Source organism: Danio aesculapii, chromosome 8 (genome assembly GCF_903798145.1).
Source record: "Danio aesculapii chromosome 8, fDanAes4.1, whole genome shotgun sequence".
NCBI classification, from domain to species: domain Eukaryota; kingdom Metazoa; phylum Chordata; class Actinopteri; order Cypriniformes; family Danionidae; genus Danio; species Danio aesculapii.
Window position 1 is genome coordinate 24,438,245 of NC_079442.1, and position 23,967 is coordinate 24,462,211.

The window sequence follows — 23,967 nt, forward strand, 5'->3', positions numbered from 1 at the left end:
AAGGTTTAAACAAGTAGTGCAACACGATTGTGGTGCATTTATGGTAAACATCGTTTTTATTATTGAGTTCTTGTGAGATAGAATTTAGATAAAGTGTCAGGTGCATAAGAGAGTGTTTCGACAGGTGGTTTGTCAAGCCCACTCACTTGACAAACCAAGCTCAATGTTACCCAATTCATAATTTCTCCCATATTAAATAATATAAGTTCAATATGAACCACATTTAAATGACCAATAACATAGACTAATAAATGTAGTAAAAATGTTAATTATTATTTTATAATATCTAATGCAGTAACTAATGTTTACAAAGTGTATTATTGCAAAGTGAATAAGTGAAATAATATTAGATTAAATGTAAACAATATTTAAAATGTAATTAATAGTATGTGACTGTGCAATATTAATAATTATTTTAACAGATTATGTTATTGTGCATTATATTGGTTGTTTTAATGTGTTTTAAATAAAGGTCAAATTTATTAAAAAATGCAAATTTGTAAAAAGAAATGCTGTTATAGCCCAAGTTTGAAATAGAAAGTTTTATATATCCCAGTTCTATAGAAAAAAAACAGCAGAGGTCCTTGACCTAAAAAATAAAGTTCAAAATCCCTGGCCTTTAAAAGAAAAAAAGTCTAAAAGCTTTCAAAGCTTGCATCCCCCTCGAAGGCAATATTTGCGACAGGATTTGAGCTGAGTTCCTGCAAAGTACATCTCGGTTTGTCTAATTTTTTGACTAAGGGTCATCCGGGGCTTGACTTTCCCTGTCCATGTCTGTGAGCATCCGTCTGTGTGCTGAAACACCAGGAACCCGCAAACCCGCAAGCCACTGAGGCTGTTTGTGTGCCGGTTTGCCAGTGGTTGTACAGATTAAAGCTAATGGTAGTCATAGCAAATCCTGAAAAAAACCCAGCACCGGGTCTCTGTGTGTCAGCGATAAGGCAAAGGACATGTGGTATGGAAAAAAAGAGAAAAGAATGAAAAACGAAAAAATAGCTTGTTCTGTTCCACTCTCTAAGTGTCAGACAAAAACAGGGTTCTTCAAAGCCATTATAATGTCTCTCTTCAGACTGACGTATGACGCGGCTGAAAAAAGGAGAGAGTGAAATCTCCAACATTGGAGTATGTGCTTTTCATACTTCAGATTTTGATGGTGGAGTGAGGGGGAGCTCAGTCAGAATGAAGATGAAAGGAATAAGAGAGAAGAGCCGAGATGAAAGCACTGATAGGGGCCCGTGGCTCTCATATTCATTGTGACGCTACACTTTTTATATGCATGTAAGGCTTGGGTTGAGGAGCAAGGGAGTGAGTTAAACAGATGTGTGAACACAACCTGAGGGAAATGGCAGAGAAGTTGCACTCATCGACTGTGTGTGTGTGTGTGTGTGTGTGTGTGTGTGTGTGTGTGTGTGTGTGTATGTGTGTCTAACAACATGCAGACTGAGCTGTGCTTTGCGTCAGTGTGCCACAGAATCTCAATAATTTGCAAGACACTGAAGTCTGATATAGACTTTTAAAAAATAATTACTACAAATGATATACATGTTTATGTGTCTGATAACTAATATGCAGGACTGATAATTATTTATTATTTGACAACGCAGAACTGGACATTCACTTTTATTGAAGACATCTTTGTCAATACTATAAATTCATCTGTCATCTTAAAAAAAGTATTAAAAATTTGTTCATTTAAAATGTAATCTTCAGATTACAGGAATACAATGTAATCTTTTCATTTCACATCCGCAACACTGTCTAATATTAATAATACAGCAGTTAATAAATTGAAAGTCTAATGTTTTCAAATGGACAAAATAAATAACAGGGAAGCCTTCTGACTTGACAAATGGCATCATTCGTTTAAAGCCAAGGTTTCTGTATTGTTTAACAGGCTAAGGAGTAGATTTAAAAAATGCTGAAAAAAAGCATACATTGTCCGGAAGCTACCAACCAAAACAGCAAATACATCACTGTGACAGAGTCCGCAATAACTGGCATATTGTCAGAACTATTAATAATGTTTTTTTTGTCAGTGTAGATTATGAAATAACTGCTGACACAGTTTTTTATCTGTGTGCTCTTGCAGAGTTTGTACTCAAACTGCTATCTCTTGTGAACGAAAGTAATGTTTATTATTTACAAGCTTGTAAGGAAAATATATACTGTATGCTTATAATTCATGGCATTTTTTTTTATTATTAAACATTAAAGTTATATCAACACGTGCTGTTCATTGTTAATGTTATGTCAATAGTATGCACTCAAAGCAAACTAATACTAAAAAGAGATAATTAATGCCACCCATTTCATAATCTCTCCCATATGAAATAGTATACTTAGACTAATAAATCCAGTAAAAAGTTTAATTATTTCATAAAATTTAATGCATTAATTAATTTTTAAAAATTCAATAATATTAATAAATTTAATAATAATTGTTGCAATGTATTTCCAGTAAACAATAATCAGACAAAATGTAATCAATATTTTAAATGTAATTAATAGTGTGTGACTGTGTTTTTGTATTATTTATGGTATTTTATTTAAATAATTAGTTGTAAAAAACTTTTTTAAAAGAGTTTTAAAAAAGTAGACCTTGCTTAAAGTTAAATACAGTGGCTGTTACATTGTAAAGAATTACATCAAAGCAAAGTGATGAAAACACTCCTACAACATTCCTACAGTATCTAAACAATAATGACTATGATATCCACACTATTGATTCAACACAACACAATGCTACAGATGACATTTTGAGATGTTGTTTCTTTTTTTCCCCCATTTTCATTATATTTTTGACCAGCCAGTAACTGTTAAGTGATAAAATTTGATTGTTAAATTAATAACCAATTATATGTTTTGTTATGCTTTGTTTTTGGAAAAAAATAGGTTATACAAATGAATGTACATATATGTAAAATAAAAATAGATGTTTTATTTGGTCTTTAATGACATATAATATAGCCTATAATCATGAAGCCCCCTTTGTGTGCTTGTGCTGATGTTTTCCTTGAACATGAGTGAGGTACAAAATACTCTGTAGCAATAGTACAACAATTTGTATGCAGAATAAACAATTATATAAACATACAGGTTACATTACTGTAAAAAAAAGAAGAAAAAAGAATAAGAATTAAATTAAATGTGCTGTAACTGATGCTTTAATCAAGTTAACCTAATAAAATATGCATTTAGTGTAGGATTTGAAGATTAGTATAAAATCTGTGATGCAGTGGCGCAGTAGGTAGTGCTGTCGCCTCACAGCAAGAAGGTCGTTGGTTCGAGCCTCGGCTGGGTCAGTTGGCGTTTCTGTGTGGAGTTTGCATGTTCTCCCTGCATTCGCGTGGGTTTCCTCCGGGTGCTCAGGTTTCCCCCACAGTCCAAAGACAGTAAATTGGGTACAGGTGAATTGGGTAAGCTAAATTGTCCATAGTGTATGAGTGTGAATGAGTGCTTGTGGATGTTTCCCAGAGATGGGTTGCGGCTGGAAAACGTGCTGGATAAGTTGGCGGTTCATTCCGCTGTGGCGACCCCGTATTAATAAAGGGACTAAGTTGACAAGAAAATGAATAAATGAATAAAATCTGTTTAGTGTAGACAAATTTCTGTGGCCAAATGCATGAAAATGTATGAAGTTACCACACTGAAAAAAAATTATTCATTGGATTTATTGGAAGTGATCGTAAACAATTGATAAGGCTGAATTTAAACAAACAAATTGAATTGAGTAATGTTCAACTTAATTTGTTTCTTTAAATTCAGCCCATATCAATTGTTTGCAACCACTTACCTTAAATTTTTTAAGCAAATCCAATGAACCATTTTTTTACAGTGCAGGTGTACAGTAAACAGATCTTGAATGACCATGGTTTAGAAGCTGTTTCCACTTTAGAATGGTAATTTCTTTTTTAATAACTGTTTTGAAATTAGTCGACTGTTAAAATAGATGCTTATAGGAAAAATAATGGCTGTGTCATCCAAAATGTGCAGGTTTAGTAAGAATGGCAGATTTCTCTTTGGGGCTGTCTGCACAACAGAAGGCTTGAGCAATAATTTAAATGAGCTTTCTTTTTCCTTTTTTCCCCCCTGCAGAATAAACTACAATTATATGTCTGATTCTCAGAGCAGATTGCAGCTTTGAGTGATTTTATTTGAGACAAAACTACTGGGTTTGAAAAATTTGTGGGAAACATATGGCAAAAAATATACATTCAGGGCTTTACTAAAAACATTAAAGGGCACCTATGATGAAAATAAACTTTTGTAAGCTGTTTGGACAGAACTGTGTGTAGGTATAGTATGTCCACTGTCATATTGGCGTGATATAAATACAACAAGTCTCTTTTTAAAAATTTACTAATGTTAAAATAGGATCCAAATCCTATTGATTTTGAAGCCTGTCACAACGTGACGTAAGAGTAAACTTTTCCTGCCCACCAAACTGATTGACAGGTGCCATGTCACAGAACATGTTCACAGAACATTTTGCTAAGAAATTGGGATTAAAACATATGTAACAAGTGTCTATGATCAGCAACACCTCAATAATTAATTTAATACGTTTTAAACATTTTGAAAACAGTGCATGTTTGCAATAAAGTGAGTAAAATCGATATGTATTCAGCTATAATCACCATGGCCGCATGGTTTCAATAAATGCGCATGTGTGTGTGTGTGTGTACTGCAAACGGCACTTGTGTATGACTCATCATTTAAGAAAGGCTTGAACAGACTCCACCACAAATACATCAAATAAATTGACTTGGTATTTTTGACTAGTGACCTTTATTTGTGTCTGTCTTTATCACTGACGGCTGTTTATCTGAAGTAACTAGTGCTTAATTTGCAAATTTCAAGGTCTCAGAACATATTGCAGTGACGGGTCCAGCATGTTACCAGAGGAGGGACAGGTAACGTAACATTTGCGCAATCAAATTTAATGTTTCCTCTAGGATTTTTTCCAGCTGTGGCGGCAGGCCTTTTACACAAATCTTCCAACTACCTGTGCTGTTATATCAATGACAAATGTCATGAGTGCAGTATTACAAGTCGAGATCGCAGGAGAGGAGGAGGGAATGGGGAGTGGGGGCTGTATGGGGTAGGGGCGTGTTGTGGACGAAAGTAAAGAGCGAGGGGAGGGGTGTACCTAGACCTAATTCATGGATTTAGCCCTAGAAGTAATGCATGAGTACTAGACATGCATGTCAGAGCAGTGGGCGGTGAGAACCATATCATTTGGATTTAAACAACTGGATTTAAACTGTTTTTAGGCTACAAAAACAGCTACATAGCCCTCAGACACCAAAATAGGCAGATTGTTCATTATATAATAAAAATTCTGATGGGTATTTCGAGCTGAAACTTTACAGATAAGTCAGAAGTCTTCTTTACATCTTGTAAAAGAGGTAAAATAGATGCCCTTTAAGCTCTGGAAGACCTTCTATAGAAGCCATGCTGAAAGTGGTTTCAAATTATTTTAGAAAAATAACAACTCAACAATGCATATTCAGGTAACTATGCATGTGGTTGCAGTGACTAAAGAACAAAAACACTATTATCAAAAGTGCTTTTCAGGATTACAGAGGGAAAAAAAGTGAATTACAGTTCATTACCAAGCTACAGTTCATGCACGAAAGGTTATGGAGAGATCAGCGGGTGGCTTCAAAGATCTTATAGCACAAATGCTTTTTCTCAGTTAATTAAAGTGGTTCCTTTAGTAAGCTTAAGACATCAGGGAACTTAGCATTAATTACAAATCTACACATTTATCTTGCAAATGCACACAGACGAAGAAATGTTTCCAGAAAAAAAAAATCTTCTGGGATTTAAAACACGTAAAAACTAAATAATAAAATAAATCATTTAATTTCAAACCATTTAAAACCAACTTGTGGCTTAGTTTGCTCAGCATGTGGTATCTTTGTCATAGGCTTTACAAATCTGTGTTTAAAAAAAAAAAAAAAAGAGATGTGAATGGAAAACTGCTCATTTAACACAATGCCTCTCAGCAGCTTTTGTTTTCGGCCATTTAAACACATAGAAATAACAATACAATACATTAAATACAATGTAAGCTTAATCAACAGCATGCGGGGCCTAATGCTGATTACCACTAATTATTTAGACTTCCACAGTTTTTTTATAAAAATGCTAATAATCTAAACTTGCTACAGCGCTTACAATTGAAGTGAATAAGACCTATTGTGGGTGGATATAAAATATGAAAGGGGAAGCTGATTTTTTTTTTATGAATGAATGAATGAATATTGATTGTTACAACATAAAAAAACAAGTACTAGTAAATAATATATGTAAACAAATAATAGTAACAGCAACAACAAAATCAACAACAACAACAACAATAATTATAATAATTAATATGTTTTTCGCAGCGGATGCCCTCCCAGCTGCAACCCATCAATGGGAAACATCCACACACACTCATTCACAAAAACTATTTTGTGTTATGAAGTCTAAATAATTTTTATGCTGCAAGTTTTACTTCCTAATGTCATCAGGGAAAATTCAAGGACAGATTTTTATTTAATTTTTACAAGAATATTTTTGTGTACTCAACTTTATACTGTTGATTATGCCTGGACCCATTCTGCATAATTCCTATAATTTCACCATGAGCTGCATTAATATGCAAATAATATAAATAAATTAATAAAATGGTAACGCTTTAAAATAATAGTCCATTAGTTAATGTTACATACATTTTTAAAAAAATAAATATTAAAAACTTTAAAGAATTTAATATGCTGATTACTATTGAAATGCATCACCACCCTCTTTTGTCTATTGTGCCAGCTGTGATATAAGGTTTTTAAAAAAATTATATTGTTGCAGTTATAAACAAACTGAATTTTGTGTTGTTGAAGTTGTCTAATTTTGTCTTTTGAACAAAGTTTTCTATTTGAATTTTATTGCAGTCATGCTCATTTTAGGTGAATAAATTATTAAAACACTGTTTTGCATTTATGACTGATTATTTGAATAATAACACTCTTCAAAATGTACAATTTTATGTAACTTTCCACAATATTTATGTACGGTTCTATATTAAATATTATAAGCTCAATGCTGCCAATAGCTTATTGGTTAAGTGCGCCGACATATAGCAGCGTGGTGCTCATGGCGACCTGAGTTTGATTCCCGGCTCGTGGTCCTTTACCAACCCTTTCCATCTATGTGCTGCCATTACTTTCCTGTCAGTAACCTTCACTGTCCGTTTCAATATATATTTATATTAAGCATAAGAAAATCTACTGTAAAATTACAGCAAAAAATTTTTAAATTACGTAATTTAACGTCTGTTACTTTTTTTTCTGGTAGCTGAGGTGCTGGAAAATAAAAATGTAAAACAATGGACATTAAATTACAGCAGTGTCCTGTATTTTTGGAATTATTGTTATCTGTTATTTCACAGTAAATTTCTGTAATTTAAAGGCAGTTATTTAAGTTTTTTCCTTAAACATAAAATAACAGATTATTTTCACAGTGTAGTTAATGTCTTTACTAACATGAACAAACTATAAGTAATACATTTATTACGATATTTATTTATGTTTGTTAACGTAATGTTCTTTAAGTTAAATAACATTAGTTCCGTTTAACTGCCAGTGCATAAATGTTAACATGCAGAACTTTAGATTTTAATAAAGCATTGGTTAATGTTGAAGTATGAATAATAAATGTTTTATAAGATTAATAATGCTTTGTTAATGTTAGTAAATACATAAACTAACATTAACTAATGTACCATTATTCTAATCATAAAAAAAAAAAAAACAGACTAGCCAAAACATGCAGTCCACAGTACAATTAACTATCACTACATAAGATACACAACAGCAAAGAAAGGAATGTGGAAGCGATATTTGTTTAGGGAGGATATGTAAAACAAAAAGTCAAGAAGCGAGAGTCAGAGGTCTGCATGAGCCGGATGAAAGTGACTCATCAAAGACAGCGACTCTAGCAATGCAATTCCAGCTCCGTCCCTTCCCTCGCACTCACATCTCTCCTGTTTCAGAGATTGGGTGCATTTGTACCACCAGCTCTCTACACAACATCAAACAGCATGGCAAGACAAAAGGATAATAGTGATGTTTTAAGTGGTTGGGGGAACACATGTAAGCACACAGAGCAATTGTGTGCACAGGTTTCCATGTTTGTTTGCTTGCGTCTAGTGCCGCAGTTTGTTCCACAGCATGTAATCAGCTCCATTTAAACAATTTCATCCTAAGAAGACACCAAACTCGGTTCAGTGGTCTGATGAAAGTGCATTAATAAACTGATTTCTCACCATAATGAGCGCGCTTCAAAAAGAAGCATAGATTGCAATTAGAACAGAAATGGACCCAGATACAAGAGAGCAATTAGGCTGTCTTATTATAATCATCATCATTATAACCCGCTCATGTAAATTCGCTGATTTTTGGTTAAGTGCAATTCCATGCAAATGTCAACCTTACCATGGGATAATGAAGTGTTTACCCATGGAACAAAACCTCATTTAAGCCTCTATTTTATTGTATTAATGATGTCTAATATACTTTTTTTAAAGGACATTTTATTGTTTATCCAACACACAAGGTGCATACCAATATAGTTAAAGGCAAAATTATTAGCACTCCTGTGAATTTTTCATTCTTTATTAAATACTTCCAAAGTGATGTTTAAGAGCAAGAACACGTTCACAGTATTAACAACAGGGGTCTCAAACTGTCATTCCACAGGCCATTTGCAGCCCTCCCTCTTCCTCCCTCCGGCCCGCAACTGATGTCAATATATCATAAGATTCGGCCCACCAAAATTTTTTTTTTAATCCATTTTAGAATTATTATGACTGTTGTGCAGTCGCATATAGCCACTTGTGGTTTTGACCCCCTAAATATTCAAGGGTCATTTGATTAGTCTTCATGGCTTACACATTATGCTGGTGGTGTTAATATGATCATTTTGCTAATATTCAATTCAAATGTCCTCATTTGATACATTTTCCTCATATGCATATTAAGATTTGTATAAAAAATGTGCATTAGTAAAGTTTTACTGCTGGCTGAATTGAACATGTTAAAGTAAATCTTTGTAGTTTTACAAAAGATGAAGAAATTGAGAAGAACAATTGCCAGTAAAGTCACTAAAGTTACCCAATCTGCTTTCTGCTGTCTCACGCTATGTGTTAAACTTTTGGTTAAGCAACGACTGACTGATTGGAACATAATAATAATAATAATAATAATAATAATAATAATAATAATTATTATTATTATTATTATTATTATTATTATTATTATGCCTATTATTAAATTGTAGTATTTTCATAGCGATATAAACTACAGAACCAAAAAGGAGCTTTGACTGCACATACTCTGGAAAAGAATGTCTGAGTGCACCATTTACATCAGGTTTCCACTTTTTTTTGTGCTTGAATGTTAAAACGGCCCTTGTGTGAATTGACAGTCACTGATATGCACCTCACCAATTTGAGTTTGAGACCCCTGATTTACAATAATGGTGTGTTTTCTTCCTTTCTATTTATTTCGGTTAGGTTAGAATAAAGGCAGTTTTTCAAAATGTTTAAATATTTTTTAAAGTCAATATTATTTGTCCTTTAATTTTTTTGATTGGCTACAGTACAAACCACTATTGTCCAATGACTTCCCTAATTAACCAAACTTGCCTATTTATCTTACTTAAGTATTTAAACTGCACTTTAAGCTAAATATTAGTCTCTTGCAAAATAACTAGCAACATATGATGAACTGTCATCACGGCAAAGATATAATAAATTAAATGTTTAAAAATATGTTGAAAAAATTACAAATTACAATTCACAGGAAGGCACTTTATAATCAGCCTTGTTTGATGGGTACAATATTTTTACTTTACATTTTTAATAAGCTTTCCCATAGTAATATCCACACATGTCTGAATGATAATTTACACATTCTTTTATTCCAGGACTTGTAATAGAATTTTACTGAAAGCACATTTATGCACACATTACTTCATAAATTCATGCACCACAGAATACTTATTCTGTCCATTCATTCATCGGACAGGCCCATTGTTTATTAGCTATAGCCTGTACAGCTCAAATATGGCCAAAATATTTTACAGAGATATTACAGAGATTTACAATTTGCAAGCACTTCCTCATGGTATCATTACAGAGAAAGCACATCTCTTTTCAGGACATGTTCATTCTCCGTTCCATTCTAGTGGAATTATCTTCTCCAACCCATCTGAAACACCAAATTTCTGACAACATTCAAGAGTAGCTGAAAACTCAACTTCATTCACAGGAAAAAAAAAAAAATGTTTCCATCATACTAAGATTTTCTTTAAAATCTGTAGACTCAGAGAGAGCTCTGCTCTCAGAGATTTGCTCTCACAAATATAATACATTTTAAGAATGCTGATAACCAGCTTTGGTTCCCCACTGACTTCAATTGTACTTTCAGTCCATACAATAAAAAAAGGGAACTCATACTGTTTGATTACTACCATTCATTAAAATATCTTCTCTTGTTTTCCACACAAGAAATAATAATATTAAAAAACAAACAAACAATTAAATGACACGAGGCAGAATAAATTCTGATTATTAACATTTTTGGGTAGACATATTTAAGGACAATAATCATAAAAAATCATGAAAAAATCTGGTCCAGAAAGAACTAAAAATCCTTTAATAGGTATTGTTGCCTCTGAAGGGTACATCTCGGGTCACAGAACATCCACAAGTAGCAAACGCTTCAAAAAGCCAATATCGCAAATCATTTTCTGCAGTGAGATTTTGGCAAAGTGAAAATGGACTGTTTTAATTAGTCATTTCTCTCAGAAGCTTCATTACGCATTGTGACTGCAGATGTCACACCCGTAACACTGGAATTGGCCTTTGCAAGCAGTCTGTATCAAAACATGCCAAAATATTGCTGATAATTAATGACATGAATTGTTCGCTCAACATGTTGAGGACACAAAACCCTTCCAGTGAATTACACACTTGACTATTCTACTCTCATCTTTCATCTGTTGTTTCGCTTTTCTAAAGCTTACCCCTCCATTTCTAGCTCACAGTTTTGTATTTCTCAATCCTTTGTCCAAAAAAAAAAGCTTTTGACCCTTTAAGATTTTCAAAGAAAGCCAGTAAGTGCAGATATGATTTGCGTATAATTTTCAAACTTCCTTTGACTCTATCTCAGTATTTTTTCTCTTTTCGTTACATATAATTTCTGCTGCACAAAACACACACACACACACTTGAAAAAGAAAGTAAGCACTTAAAATTATCTTTCTGCCCCGCTGTTCTCTACATCTCTACTTTTTCCTCGCTCTTGTATCTCCTTTCTTCCTCCAGCACAAATAAAATCTTAGACATGGACTCACCCTGCTGGACGAAAGAGCCGTAGACGAACCACATGGAGTTGTAGAGGGTCGTGGAGGAGACAGAGCCCATCGGCAGTCTGGGAGGGTTCAACCAGTTGAGCAGATACACCAGAGTGCCCACCAGCAAAACCGTGCCCGCTATACATGCCCACAGAGACAGGTCGAAGGGCGCCAGGCATGCAAACATATCCACCGTCCTCTCCGCCTTCCTCAGCAACACGCCGACCGAGTAGTCCATGTAGCGGGTGGTGAAGTCCACCACGCTCTCCCGCTCAGGAGTGATGGTCAGGGCTGACAGACCTACATCTGCTCTCTGACCGACACACACACACACACACACACACAAACAGACACACACACAGAGAAACATTTTATTTAAAAACAGATCATGCAAAGAATAAGGTTTATGACTTTTCAGATTTATAATTTTGATTATAAAGCTATCCAAGCTTTCAAAAAAACCAAATTACATCAGAATCAGGCTTTAATAATCAATGATCCATTATAGATCAATTATAAAACATAATCAATAATAAATAATATAAACTACTTCCAAATATTGTTTTCTTTATTTAATAATAAACTTTTTTTTTCATTTACAGCATTGCATCAGTGCAATTTGATACCACAATCTACTAGAGAATGTGCATCTTTTAAATAATTTAAGTATAATTTTAAGAAATGACCCCTTGTAACAAAGAGGACTGACAACAACTCATCCAGCCAGCAGAGGGAGCCCTCACCTGAATTCTGACTGCCAGTTCTTCATTGGTTACTTCCTGTTTGGTGGCCATATTAACCTGGCCACACCAAATTCTCAGCGCGAAGTATTGCCAGTATCTGCTGCCTTACCGAGCATTTTCTCACTGTTTTGTTCAGCTTTTCTGTTATGACCTTTGAGCCTGTTTTTGTTGACTACTGATTTTTGGATTACTGTTTTTGCCTTGGTTGCCTTGGAGGACTTTCTGTTTGTTACTCTGAACTTGCATTCTTACAGACTCCGATTTAGCCTGGTGATTTGTGTTTGTTAGCTGAGAACTATTAAACTTCTTGCACTTGGATCTAATCTGTTTCCATGTCGTCATCACCGCCATTGTCACACCCCTTAATAATTTACATTGTGAACAGTAGGCTTTTTGATAATGTTGCTGTACTGTGAGTATTGTTTAAAGATTGAATTAGTATTTTTATTGGTATGGCCTTTAATATCTGGATAAGGGACCACTGTTGAAGTCTTTGGGCTAATTTGGGTTCTGTACATTTACAGTATGTCCTTGGAGAACGCTGATTAATGTACACTGTCCCTTGTTGTGAAATAAATAAATAAATCACACTATTAAGATGTTTAGGGATATTATCATGACGTGTGTTGCAATGTTTTATAGATTTAAGTCTAATGATTTACTCTCCCAAAAAGCAAGAACTTATTCTGAATTCATAAGCCACAAGTATTTTCAGTTTTACTTTCGTACAAACTATGTAAGTTTGTAACCAAAATTAATTCCAAAATTAATTTGCTTAATGCCGGCTCATGGTGTGATTAAAGGTTCAAGACACCCTTGAGTACTTTTTTTTTGAGATTTTAACAGGTTTGTGTGTTGAGCATCAGTTAGGACAACTTTAGCACCTGTCAGCTTTAATTGTGGGGTAAACTGGATAATTTTGAGCTTTTGTCAGCTAATTTCATCTTCCGGGTTTAAAATAATTTTTTGGGCGCATATCTGCTAGTGGAGTGATGATGTGTCGGTTTCTCATTATTATTCATAGTGGAGTTTTCTTATCCTATGAGAAGACGCTGCTTCTTAATTATCCATGAGAGCATGTGCTTTCTAAAGGGAAGGCAGACCTGCCAAGCTGTGATTACAAATGACTGGGTGAGACAGTGTCTGCGTACGGCAAGCAGTATTTAGCTGTCCATGAAGGGTCATAACATAATATGTGTTTGTTTCCATGATTCGCAGGGTTTGTTGCATGTGTTTCCCTGCAATGTTGACAGGGCCGATACCGCCAAGCTGTTTGTGTGCAGCAAGCATTTTTGTCGGGAGAGCTGTACAAGAATTGGAGAAAGGCGGACTTGGACTTTTATCAGTTAAGTTCGTTACCATTCAGACATATCGCCTATATCCATACTGCTGCGTTCGCCTATGTTTAAAATCTTCCAGATTACCGGCAGGGTTAATGGTTGGAATAGATAGGGCAGAAGACCTGCTGCACTGCTATCCATTTTGTTTGCATCCTCATTTATAGTGTTTACATGATAATCTTTATAATGATTAAACAGATTGTGGTTATGTGTATATGAAATTATGAATAACATATAGAAGGGTATTAAATTACTGTTTATTTCATTGCATTTTAACTTTGTAAACGATAAAACCATGCGTCTCCTCACGGTTTGTGTCTCATTTTGTGAGCCAACTGACAACAATGTTTCGCTCCCCTTTTTTCCACTGCTCTGCTGGCCACACCCACTCCGCCCTCTGCTCGCAGTGCTCCACGCCCATCATGAAGCATTTTTTGAAAAAATTCTGAGGTAGACTTGAACCAAAAGAGAGGGGTTTCATGACCCTTTAAAGCCTACCTGGACTCTAAAACACTGAGACATGGAAGAGTTTGGTTTGTGTAGTTGACATTGAAGGAACACTTAAATTCCCTTCTAAAGAATGAAATTGAATGGGCTCAAATTCTAGGATCAATCATTGCTTATTGTGAGCTGAAATGATCTGACCAATTAGATCGTAGCAGGTTGAAAGAAGGGAGGGGCTGAGAGAAAACAGATCCTTGAACCAACCATTTCAGACTTTCCAAGATAAGAGGTGATGCTGCGATGTATTATATGAGAAAATGTCAGCCTTTTCTCATGAGGAAATGTAACCATTTTAAGTAATGTCAGAAAAGTGGTTAATTTTTATAAATTCATACAGTTTCATTTGTACAAATGAGTAACATTTTAAAAAGGAGAAGTGCCCCCAAATCCCACCCCTAGCCCTACCTCTCTGACCAACCGAGATTGTACAAATTAAAATGAATTATCAAAAGGTAATTAATTGCCTTGGGATTGCGTTGAAAAATGTAAAGGTTTTTTTTTTTTTAAATCATAAACATTATGCAGGAGACCTCCAGGAAAAATTAGGAACCTTTAAACACATACTTTCCACTTAATAAATTATTGAATGAAAATGTCTGAAATCCGAAAAAAAAAATCCATTACTACTTAGCTTTTAAAGACTTGAATAAATGCCCTCTTTAAATGTAAAATGAGATACAGCTAAATATTTTATTGGAGGAATCAGAAACTTGTGGACGTTTGAAAGATGTTTTTGCAGCTCAGTTTCAAAACAGAATGTTTTTTACATCTAAAAGCTACAGTATGCTTTCATAGTACACTTGTATAACAAATTTGACTCCTTATGATACATGGACACAATCTAACCTGAGTTTATTGGGCAACCTGCATAAATACAACTGTATAAAATGAAATGATTAAACATTACTGCATATTTATACGATGAAAAACAAATGAAAGAGTTTTTTTTTCCATAACACCTGAACACAAACATACTGAAACACAAAAATCTATTTCCATTTGCAAACCCATCTGCAAAAAGAAATCAGCTTAATGACAGATGATCGTTTCCATTATGTCAAACCAGTACACGTGCAAATACACATCAATCTTTGTTGTCCTCAATCGCAATATAAATAAATAAAAATATCATCTTTGCTCCAGTGAATGTCTGCTGCCTGAAATTATTTCTAAGGCTTTTAAATTCTAAACAACGTCTAATTTGTGTTGTCTTTCTTTCTGGCAGTTCTGGAAATGATTGTGACTAGGTGTTCAGCGCAGCGGTGAGATTAGATGAGACCTCTGTAGCCTGAAAGAGTTCCTGTCAGGAGACATTACCATCGGCAGAACAAAGGCACATCATTATCATAGGGCGAGAGCCTGGAGTCTCCTTTCTGACTCCCATTAACCCTCCTGACCACCTTCAGAGATCAGAGACCCCCGCGAGACCTCTGAGTTTGAGTAGGGTTAGAGAAGCATCCGGCGCCCAGATCACTTCACAAGTGTTAATCCACACAACAAGTCTCGACCTTAGAGTTTCTGCAAGTTCCATCAAGTCAAATTTAAGACTTGTTAAGATGCTTTTTAGTTCATTATGAATTAAATTTAAGACTTACACCCAGGGCCAAAAATTAACACTCGCAATGCACCAAATGAGAGTAAAAATCTGCACTGGTAAGTACGAGACACTGACAATTGGCAGTTGACAGGCAAGAAAAATATGATTTATTACAAAACAACGTAGTAGGAATGACAGCCTGTTTTTAAGAGATTGACTGTTTCGAATGTTTTCCAAACACAAGATCATTGTGATTGGCTGTTCTGTCATCAATGACAAGATTGAATGAAATAAAGGGATACATATGGGCAAATAAATTTAGAGCAGCAACTGGCTCTGTATCTTTCTGAATGCAGTAACAAAAACTTTTACTTAGATATAGATGATATTGATGTTTAATTTAGGCCGATTAACTTTTCTTTATTAACTCTTGTTTATTCTGTGTAACACCAGAATGTGGCGACACATACAGAACCAGGGGTCACACAAATCTACTGACTTGATGCAGTAGTTTGCAGTAGCCTGTTTAAAATGATTAGAGTCTTTGAAACGTTATAATACTCAGTGAAAAACCTGATACAAATTTGACAGCATCAGACAGACTGACTTTCAGCAAACTACACTTTCAGATCAGAAAGAATAACTAAAATAAGAACAGAAGTAGTTTATTTGGCATGCTAGTGTCTTAGTGAAACACCTAATGTGAATGTACAAAGCTGTTTGTCAAGTTATGGCCTAAATTTAAGGGGTCATACATGGAATCAAATTTTATCTGATCTTACAAGATCAAACGTTTCATGTTTCAGTTACCTTAAAACTCACTCCCTACATCAAATAGTATTTACTGAACTAAGCTGCAAAAAAAATCTTGTTTGATTTGGCTTTTCTTTCAGTTTGGTAATTGTATCAACGAGTGTTTTACACGGCTCTTTGAGGTACTGCTATGCACCTCCAGTGTCAGGCCAGTAGTAGACTTTTGAAGTGGATAAAGACCTTTCATCAAAGTTGTCCTAAAACTATTGAATAACACCATTTCCTGTCTAAGGACGATTAAAAAATAATAATAATAATAAATAATCATCCTCTTCAAATGTTGACTACTGTATAGTAGACTGATCATATTTTGAGTAAAAAGTTCAGCACAAGGAAATACAGTACTTTGTTGAATGTACATGTTGATTGTACATGCACCCACTTTGAATGTTATCACTTGATTGAATGGGCATTATCAGTGGTTATCAGCTGATAGATATAGGAGAGTAGGGGCCTTTTAAAGGTTTTAAGGCTGGCAATCCATCCACATGGTTAATCAGCTATACTTATAGAGAAGACTCCAGATCCTGATCTGGTTTTACATTACTGTGACGGTTGGGTTTAGAGTTGGGGTAGGGGTACACGTTCATAAAATGCAATTAATGGGAAATTTAATAAATAATATAAATAATTCTCGTTAACTTTCAGCCACAGCAAGAGTGTTTGTGTAAATACACTGTCTATCTGGATGGTGCAGATTGGTTAAAAAAGCAGTACAAACTTTAATGTATTGAAATATTATGGCATATATATATATGTTTTTCTTTACCCCAGCCATCGTTCTGTTTGTCAGTATTACATTTTGATGATAATTCTAATTCGCTAATTTAACACTTAATAAATGTTTCTTGATATTTTCAATGCTAAAAATGATTACCATTTACCATTTTAACATTTGATGAATAGTATGTTAAAAAAAAGTATTTCTACTTTTGTAATAAAGTAAAAGTCTTCACTGTCACTTCAGTCATTCATTTAATATTTACATCCAAAATATAATAATATGAATTCCTAAAAAATATCATTAATTCATATTCTTTTCGGCTTAGTCCCTTTATTAATCAGGGGTCGCCACCGTGGAATGATCTGCCAACTTATCCATTAAATGTTTTACGCAGTGGATGCCCTTCCAGCCACAACGCCACACAGAAATGCCAACTGACCCAGCCGGGGCTCGAACCAGCGACCTTCTTGCTGTGAGGCGATTGTGCTACTCACTGCGCCTCCGTGCTGCCCCACAATATAAATCATATTGATAAAACAATAATATAATTCTTCCGAACAATGCTATAAATGAGGATTGTTTCATCTGCAGTGCTCCTGCCTGTCATATCATGTCATAACAGCTTTTTTTTTTTTTACACGATTAGAACATAAAAAAACCCCTCTTTCGCAGTAATACCCGATTGCAATAAAACATCAAAGGTCTGGTATATCATGAAAGCACCCAGATGTGAAGTTGCTGGAAAACAATGTGTCAACAGAGACTGTAACAATGGGATTAGAGCTCCTTAATATTTTCCTTGCGTTTTGCTCTATCTCTCTGGAAATGAAGATAAGCGGCAGTACACTGTGCCTCATGTTTCCGTTCCCCTGACCGAACAGCAGTGAGGAATATTCTAAGCACTGGAAAAGCAGTAGGGATGGAGGTGTGTTGCTGAAGTGAGAGGAAAAATAAAATAAAAAGCTGTGGAATGGAAAGCAGCAGGAGGTTTGGAGTAATGGCCCTGAAAATGTGTATCTGACCTCTTGCTGCTGCGAGATTTGCCTTTTGTTTATCTGTCAGGGGACAACATTTCGGTATGAGGTTTCCCCCTCATTCATATGTAAGAAATCTGCACTCTTCTTTATCAAAGCAGTGCAGACTGTTTGGGAATACCAGGTAAATTGAAAAGCCCAAGACATTTAGAGAAAGCCAATGGAAAGCATATAAGTCTGAGGCATTCAGCAGACTGTATTATGCTTGTCAAATCAAAGGCAGTGCTGACTGCGCTAAAATAATCCTGCATCATTAAAATACTTTGAAACGGTCCGTTCAGCTTTAAATGTATTAACACTTGAAAATTTGTCTTTTGCATATAAAACATGGACAGCGTTTTAAAATCCACTATAATGTCATTTTGTCAAATGATATTCTGAAGGTTTGGATGTTGGATTCTTCTTTTTTTTTTTGCACATTTATTAATTCATTATGGACGTGACTGAAATAGACAAGCCAGTTATCACACTCAATAAAATGAGTTCCACACAATTCAATCATGTTGTCTCTACACAAATCGATTATGTTAACTTAAGAAGTTTCAGTCGATTCAACATAAAACAAGTTGTCCCAATCCAAAATATCTCAAGAATTGTGTTGTTTCCACTTATGTTAAATAAGCAGTTTGAAAAAGCAAGTTTGAACAATTTTTCAAGCCAATAAAGGTGTTCATTTAGAAACGTATACACATTAAAGAGCTGTGGGGCATTTGGGATTAATACATGCTTGAGGAATAACTTTTAAAAGAAGAATATGTAGACATTGACATAGTTTTGGAAGAAGAATAGACAGTCATAATGTATAAAAAGATAGAGACAGAATGTTCAAAACAAAAGAAAGACATAGATTCACAGCAAAAAAAAAAAATTAACAAAATTAAATCTATAAAAAAGTTAAAGAACGTAAATCTACTGTAAAAATTGTAGCTGAATTTTATTGTTAAAAATAGCGTACAAATTGTAAAATAACTGTCTAAATTCTACAGGTAAACTTGTTTCTCATCAGTTTCTCATCATACATTTGACTTTTGCTTCATCTAATGACAAATACATATATTCATATATTCTTTTATTGTAAATCTGTTCATAGCTAATACAACCTGTATATAATGTTCATAGTACATCCATCTGTAAATGTCACCATAGTTTTTCTATAATTGCACTTTATAACTTATACCTGTATCCTGCACTTGCTGCTATTGCACTGCTGGTTAGACCTAAACTGCATTTCGTTGCCTTGTACTTGTACATGTGTAATGACAATAAAGTTGAATCTAATCTAATCTAAAAAAAATAATGTTTATTGCATTACTTTAGTGGAATGTGTGTTACCATGATGGTGTTACAATGACACCGCATTTAATATTTAACATGTTAATGTTTCTCTGCTTCCGGACAAGCAGTTTCAGATGAGGACTGCCTAATTTTCTCATCACCACATCGGTTTAGTGGTGCTTTTGGCAGTGTATTATAGAGGTACAATGTAGATGTCAATACTAATAAAAAGGTATAAGGGTAAAGGTATAATAATATTGTTTTTTTTTTTTATTTCCGTGACTCTTTAGTACTGTACACCGGTTGCACCACTTTTCCGAATTTTCATTGCCAACCTTAGCCAATTGTAATGGTTTGTTTTTGGGAATGGAGAGAGGCTGGATTAACCTCCCTCAGATCCTATGTGCATTAATATTGTGAAAATTAAAATTCAAAACTGTTCTCTTTTAATAGTAAAATTCTGGCAACCACACCATCCAGTTTTTTTTCATTTACTGCTAATTTTAAAATTGCTTTAAGTGCAGGGAGGCAGACATATACAGTAGAGAAAGGAAGATATAGGTAGATAGAGACAGACAGGCAGTAGCTAGACATTGATAAAGACAGACTGATACAGCATAAACAGTATCAGACACACAGACACACATGAACAGAGATGTGCTGTATGGAAAGAAAGCTAAAGCAGACAGAAATGTAGTCAGAATTATTAGGCCCCCTTTGAATTTTTTTTTTTAATATTTGCCAAATGATGTTTCACAGAGCAAGGAAATTCTCATAGTATGTCTAATAATATTCTTTCTTCCGGAGAAAGTCTTATTTGTTTTATTTCAGCTAGAATAAAAGCAGTTTTTAATTTTTTAAAAGCCATTTTAAGGTCAAAATTAATAGCTCCTTTAAGCAATTTTTTTTCTCGACTGTCTACAGAACAAAACGTGATTATACAATAACTTGCCTAATTACCCTATCCTGCCTAGTTAACCTAATTAACCTAGTTAAGCCTTTAAATGTCACTTTAGGCTGTATAGAAGTGTCTTGAAAAATATCTAGTCAAATATTATTTACTGTCATCATGGCAAAGATAAAATAAATCTGTTATTAGAAATGAGTTATTAAAACTATTATGTTTAGAAATGTGTTAAAGAAATCTTCTCTCAGTTAAACAGAAATTGGGGGAAAATAAACAGGGGGGGTTAATAATTCAGGGGGGGGCTAATAATTCTGAATTCAACTGTACATATACAGACAGATGCTGTGTAGATAAAGAGACCAAGCAGACATAAATTAAAACACAGATAGATACTGCATAGAAAGACAATGTAGACAGACACAGTAGATGGAGATAGAAAGAAACTGGTGTAAAGATATAACACAGAAGACATACAGAGAAATACAACAGATAAACCATACAACATAAACCAAGAAACCGACACTTAAAGCATAGATAAAGTCATGTGGGCTATACTGAAATATTGATATTGTCAGTTAGAGAAACACAGACAAATAGAGAAGTAGATGTACAAATATAAAGACATAAATAAGAGCCACAGAGAGATAGACAAATATAGCTGATTATAAATAGAGAGACAGACATTTATATAGAATAGGAAAGCAATGCATTACTGGTCTGGGAAGAAACGCTCAGTTACAGTAGAGACTGGTAAATAGGAAAAGCAGAAGCTTTAATATTTGTATTAATTAACATGAATTAGATTAGAATAGCGGACACTTTCTGTATGATACAACCATTCGTACTCTCAGTGTAAAAAATGCTTTTATTGTACAGCTTTCTAACACGGAAACAACACATTAAGGCTAAAGTTAAAGTACAACACGGTAAACTAAACTTAAAATGCTAAAGATAGCTAAATTGCACAGTGACGTGTTTGTTATATATTACAGACACACACTGATTTGCATTGAATTGCAAGTGCTAACACCCAATATAAGCTGTGAATATACATCAGGAATGCTGTTTACGCAGTTACCAGAGCACTTGTGTTTGTACAGCTGAGTCCATTCATTTCCTTGATTTTTTCACACTCTTCTTCCCATTTCACCATCGCTAACAGTAAGCAGTCTTGCACTTGGTTCTTTCGAGTCCAATTGATTTCAAGTTATTTAATTGTATGGCATTGTCCTGAATACAAATTGTTAGGAAGCAGTTTTACTGTTATGTCTATAATGGCTTAATGCGCTACCATTAAGCAGTTTTAGGTAGAAGGAGATATATTTATATATAATGATGATATAAATGAGCCACTGTTGGAGAGCAATCCCTTTTAGTGTACAAGACTAATGAGTATTTGCAGTGTCTTGGACAAGAAACTGAGTGCTTTTTGTGTGTGTCTGGGAATTTAAATATTAGACAGATTTATTCCAAGAGAATTGAAGCAGTTTTCAAACCATTTATCCAAAATGATTTACTTTTTTTGAGTGTGGCGATTTGTTTTTGTTTCCAATGGGTGTTCTAGAGTAAGTCAATTGCCATGTAAATTACCATTTTCTATAGATTTACAGGTGTGCCAAAATTAAGAGGCCACTTGGGAATTCTCAGTTTTAGTTATAGTTTAGTGCTTGAGTAAAACATAACTCATTCATTCATTTTTTTTCGGCTTAGTCCCTTTATACATCAGGGGTCGCCACAGCGGAATGAACCGCCAACTTATCCAGCACATGTTTTACGTTACCCTCCAGCCACAACCCACCACTGGGAAACATAAAACCTAACTTTATTTTATTTTTAATTTTTTTAAGTTTTTTTTTCTGCAAACAACTGACATTTGTTTTTCTGAATTCAAAAATGTTGTCATTTAGAGCATAAAATAACAACTGATCAAAATAACAACAAAAAAGTAATCTTTTCAGACATGTTTACATCACAATACCAGTGTTTAAATTTCAGAAGAGTTAAGAAATAAATATTTGGTGGAGCAACTCTGATTTTCAAACACAAATGAAAACATTTGTTATTTTGTCAGATTTGGAAGAAACGTGTTATCAGACTATACAATAAAACAAATATCATTTTACTCATATACATGCTCATGTCAACCCTCAAGTTTTTCAATGGATTCTCTCCAATTTTACAATTCCATTCCCCTATCATCCCGTAAACCTCATGATTTTCCCATATTTCTGTCATGTGTAATATAAACATTAAAGAGCCGATCCTCCTATATGCAACTGATACCGCTGAACCACAAGAGGACTCCCCTTGCTCTTAAATGTGAATTTGTTCTGTGCTTTCATTTTATTTAGGCACGAAAATACTTTGAAATTAATATAAAAAGTTGGGATTCCCTTCCTTTACATTACAGGCACCATTGCTCCTCCTATGGAATCCTCAAAACAATCAGTACATGTAGCGGTGCTGACTGTCAGATGCGCTCCATCCCTAGCAAGACTAACAAGACTCAGCAACTGATTTGTGAATGAAATCTGTATTTATAGTCCAAGTAATTAATGATAATGTTCATCAGTTGTGTGTGTAATCAGAGTGAACTTGAAAGTGGTGTGTGAACGCAGGGTATGGTGGGAAATGTAGTTTGAAGGAGTGTTACAGGGAATGATCTTCAGCGACATTCAAGTCTACCATAATTCCATTATTACTGTTGATTCCTTTAATTAAAATATTGATATTCAAATAATGCACTAAAGTTAGACTGAAAAAATATTTTGCTTAATTTATTATTAGATTTGTATTTCCAACAGCTTCATCTGTAAAGACTAAAGGCTCGTACACACCGGGATGCTTTTCATTTGCGTTTATCGTCAGCGTTTTTTCGAGACGTTTTTCTGGATTCAAACCGAAGTGATTTTTACTGGCGTCGAGCAGAAGAGTATGCAAAATCACTCCTTGACGTTAGATGGTGCTACACAACTTTAAGCTTCTGACACCTAGTTGTTACACAGAAGAAAAAGACAGAAATTTAACAGGCTTGTTAAAGTTACTGGCGATTCGAACAAGCATGGATGGTCCAAGTAGCAGCTCCCAAGTAGCAGCTCCAGCTATAGCAATGAAGAAATGATTATTGTTCACCTGTGCAATAAGCAGCTCCACGTTTATATCACCTCTAGTCATCTTCTTCAATGTGCACTCGCATTGACAGTTTTGCGCTTGAGTGCCTCTAAGTGCTGTTTACTGTAACTTTGGCAGCTCCGTGCATGTGAACAAAAACGCCAATCTGATTGGTGGAGAAAGTTTTGACGTGGTGTGTCAAAACAAAAAAATAAGCATGAGGTGTTTCTTTAAAAATTATGCTTTTATGCCTGCCGTTTTGCGCATTGGTGTGCACGATCACATTGGCGCCCTTTATTTAGTCACGAGGCGTTAAACGTGGATGGGAAACGCGAGCAAAAAGTGTCCCGGTGTGCACGGGGATTAAGGAAATAAATCTATTGGATGAAAATCTGGCTAAAGACAGAGAGATATATATTTTGATAGTCACAAAGATGAAGATATAGACAGCGTTAGTAGATAGAATATGCCACAGACATATTGCCATATAGACTTAAAAACTAAATTACACATATATATATATATATATATATATATATATATATATATATATATATATATATATATATATATATA

At 34.5% G+C, this 23,967-nt stretch overlaps 1 protein-coding gene across 2 annotated transcripts in view; it reads right to left on the minus strand.

The window, feature by feature from the left end:
* grid2 (glutamate receptor, ionotropic, delta 2) overlaps positions 1-23,967 on the minus strand; it is a 673,181-nt gene that overhangs the window by 153,429 nt on the left and 495,785 nt on the right. For both annotated transcript variants that reach the window (XM_056463472.1, XM_056463473.1), the window contains exon 11: positions 11,404-11,716. In XM_056463472.1, coding sequence (XP_056319447.1) covers positions 11,404-11,716 — 313 coding nt within the window. The remainder of the gene's footprint in view (positions 1-11,403; positions 11,717-23,967) is intronic.